Here is a 1,389-nt window from a genome sequence, read left to right as displayed (position 1 = left end):
TACTTCTCTACCTTCTTCTCTGGTGTCTGTCACCGGAGATGACTTTGTCTCCGCTGTCACTGATATATTGTCCACTAATTCCTTCACCTTCTCCACGCAGACACACCATGACTAGTTCTGGCCAAGGCGGCGTCAAAGTACGCTACGACAAAGAAGTCTCGGCCATCACCCACAACTTGAAGGAGCAGCGAGTCCTGGAGAAGTCCATGCAGACCCTCCGGATGGAGCAGACTTACTCGCTCAAACTGCTGGAGCTTGACCACAGGGTCATCAAGGTGCGGCTGGTTGTTGAGAAATCATGATATATCTGTCGTCGGCCAACTGTTCAAATGTACTAAACTCCAAATTTAGAATGAAAAAAACATTTATTGCAGTTTCTTAATCTGTGATATCGGTTGCATATATACTTGAGAAATATAAGCCTACTTTGTTGAAATTCCAATTCTAAATGTTGAAAAAAAAGGCCAAAAAGATACATTTATTATTAAGTTACAATTTTAAGAATAATAAAACATTTTTTTCTCTCTCCTGAAAAAAAGTTCCTTTCTAGGCTAAGGACATCTGATCTCGAAGAGCTTGCTAACTACGGCTAACTAAGTTATCCCACGAGCCAAAGCATGCCGGCCAGAAACATGCTGTTGTAGTCATTATTAATGTATAGTGATTGTTTAGAAGCATGGGCTTGATGCGGTATAGCTTTAACTCCATAAGGACGTGGCGGACACATGATAATAATAGTATGCCTGATCAACAGCAGACCAAAAGACAATGTTGCGGGATACTTCGAACCATAAGCTAATTATATACAAATCAGTAGGCTTAGCACAGATAAATCTGCATAATTCACATTCGCAAGTGGTTGCTTGACTTGTTATGCTTCAGAAGAAAACAGAACTGAACAATTAACATTACATTGATAGCGAAGGGTGCCGGTTTAGTTGAAGGTCTACCGCTGGACTAGTCTGACAACTGGTTTCGCTGAAAATCTACCGCAATATTTCGGGCTTGGGACTACCTTTGACCACATTAAAATGTTTTGATGGTTGCAGTTTGTCCGGGAGGGGGGTCGTCAGATTGTAGTTGTTGAAAGGTAGCGATTGATAGGTACATTATTATGTTTTCGAGATGGGGATTTGAGTTTGGTTTTGTCTACGGGTACACAGATACCCATACCTGTTGAAAGGTGGTTTATCAGAGGAGTACCTGGTTCTATCTCCTTTTCTCTCCCTCTCTCTCTCTCTCTCTCTCTCTCTCTCTCTCTCTCTCTCTCTCTCTCATCTCTCTCCCCCCTCTCTCTGTGTGTGTTTGTTTGTGTGTCTGCTTGCCTCTCTTTGTTTCTCTCACTACCGCCCTCTCTCTCTTTCTGTTAACAGCACCTTCCCCATTCTC

The 1,389-nt window shown here is 42.4% G+C and overlaps 1 protein-coding gene across 1 annotated transcript in view; it reads left to right on the top strand.

The window, feature by feature from the left end:
* LOC101854073 overlaps positions 1 to 1,389 on the top strand; it is a gene marked incomplete in the record, with an annotated part of 7,363 nt that overhangs the window by 3,194 nt on the left and 2,780 nt on the right. Inside the window, 1 exon segment of the mRNA XM_005094307.2 lies at positions 104 to 275. Within this exon segment, the coding sequence (XP_005094364.1) occupies positions 108 to 275 (168 nt within the window).

The sequence above is a fragment of the Aplysia californica genome, unplaced genomic scaffold (assembly GCF_000002075.1).
Source record: "Aplysia californica isolate F4 #8 unplaced genomic scaffold, AplCal3.0 scaffold00079, whole genome shotgun sequence".
In the NCBI taxonomy this organism is placed as follows: domain Eukaryota; kingdom Metazoa; phylum Mollusca; class Gastropoda; order Aplysiida; family Aplysiidae; genus Aplysia; species Aplysia californica.
This window is presented reverse-complemented; position numbering and strand designations above follow the sequence as displayed.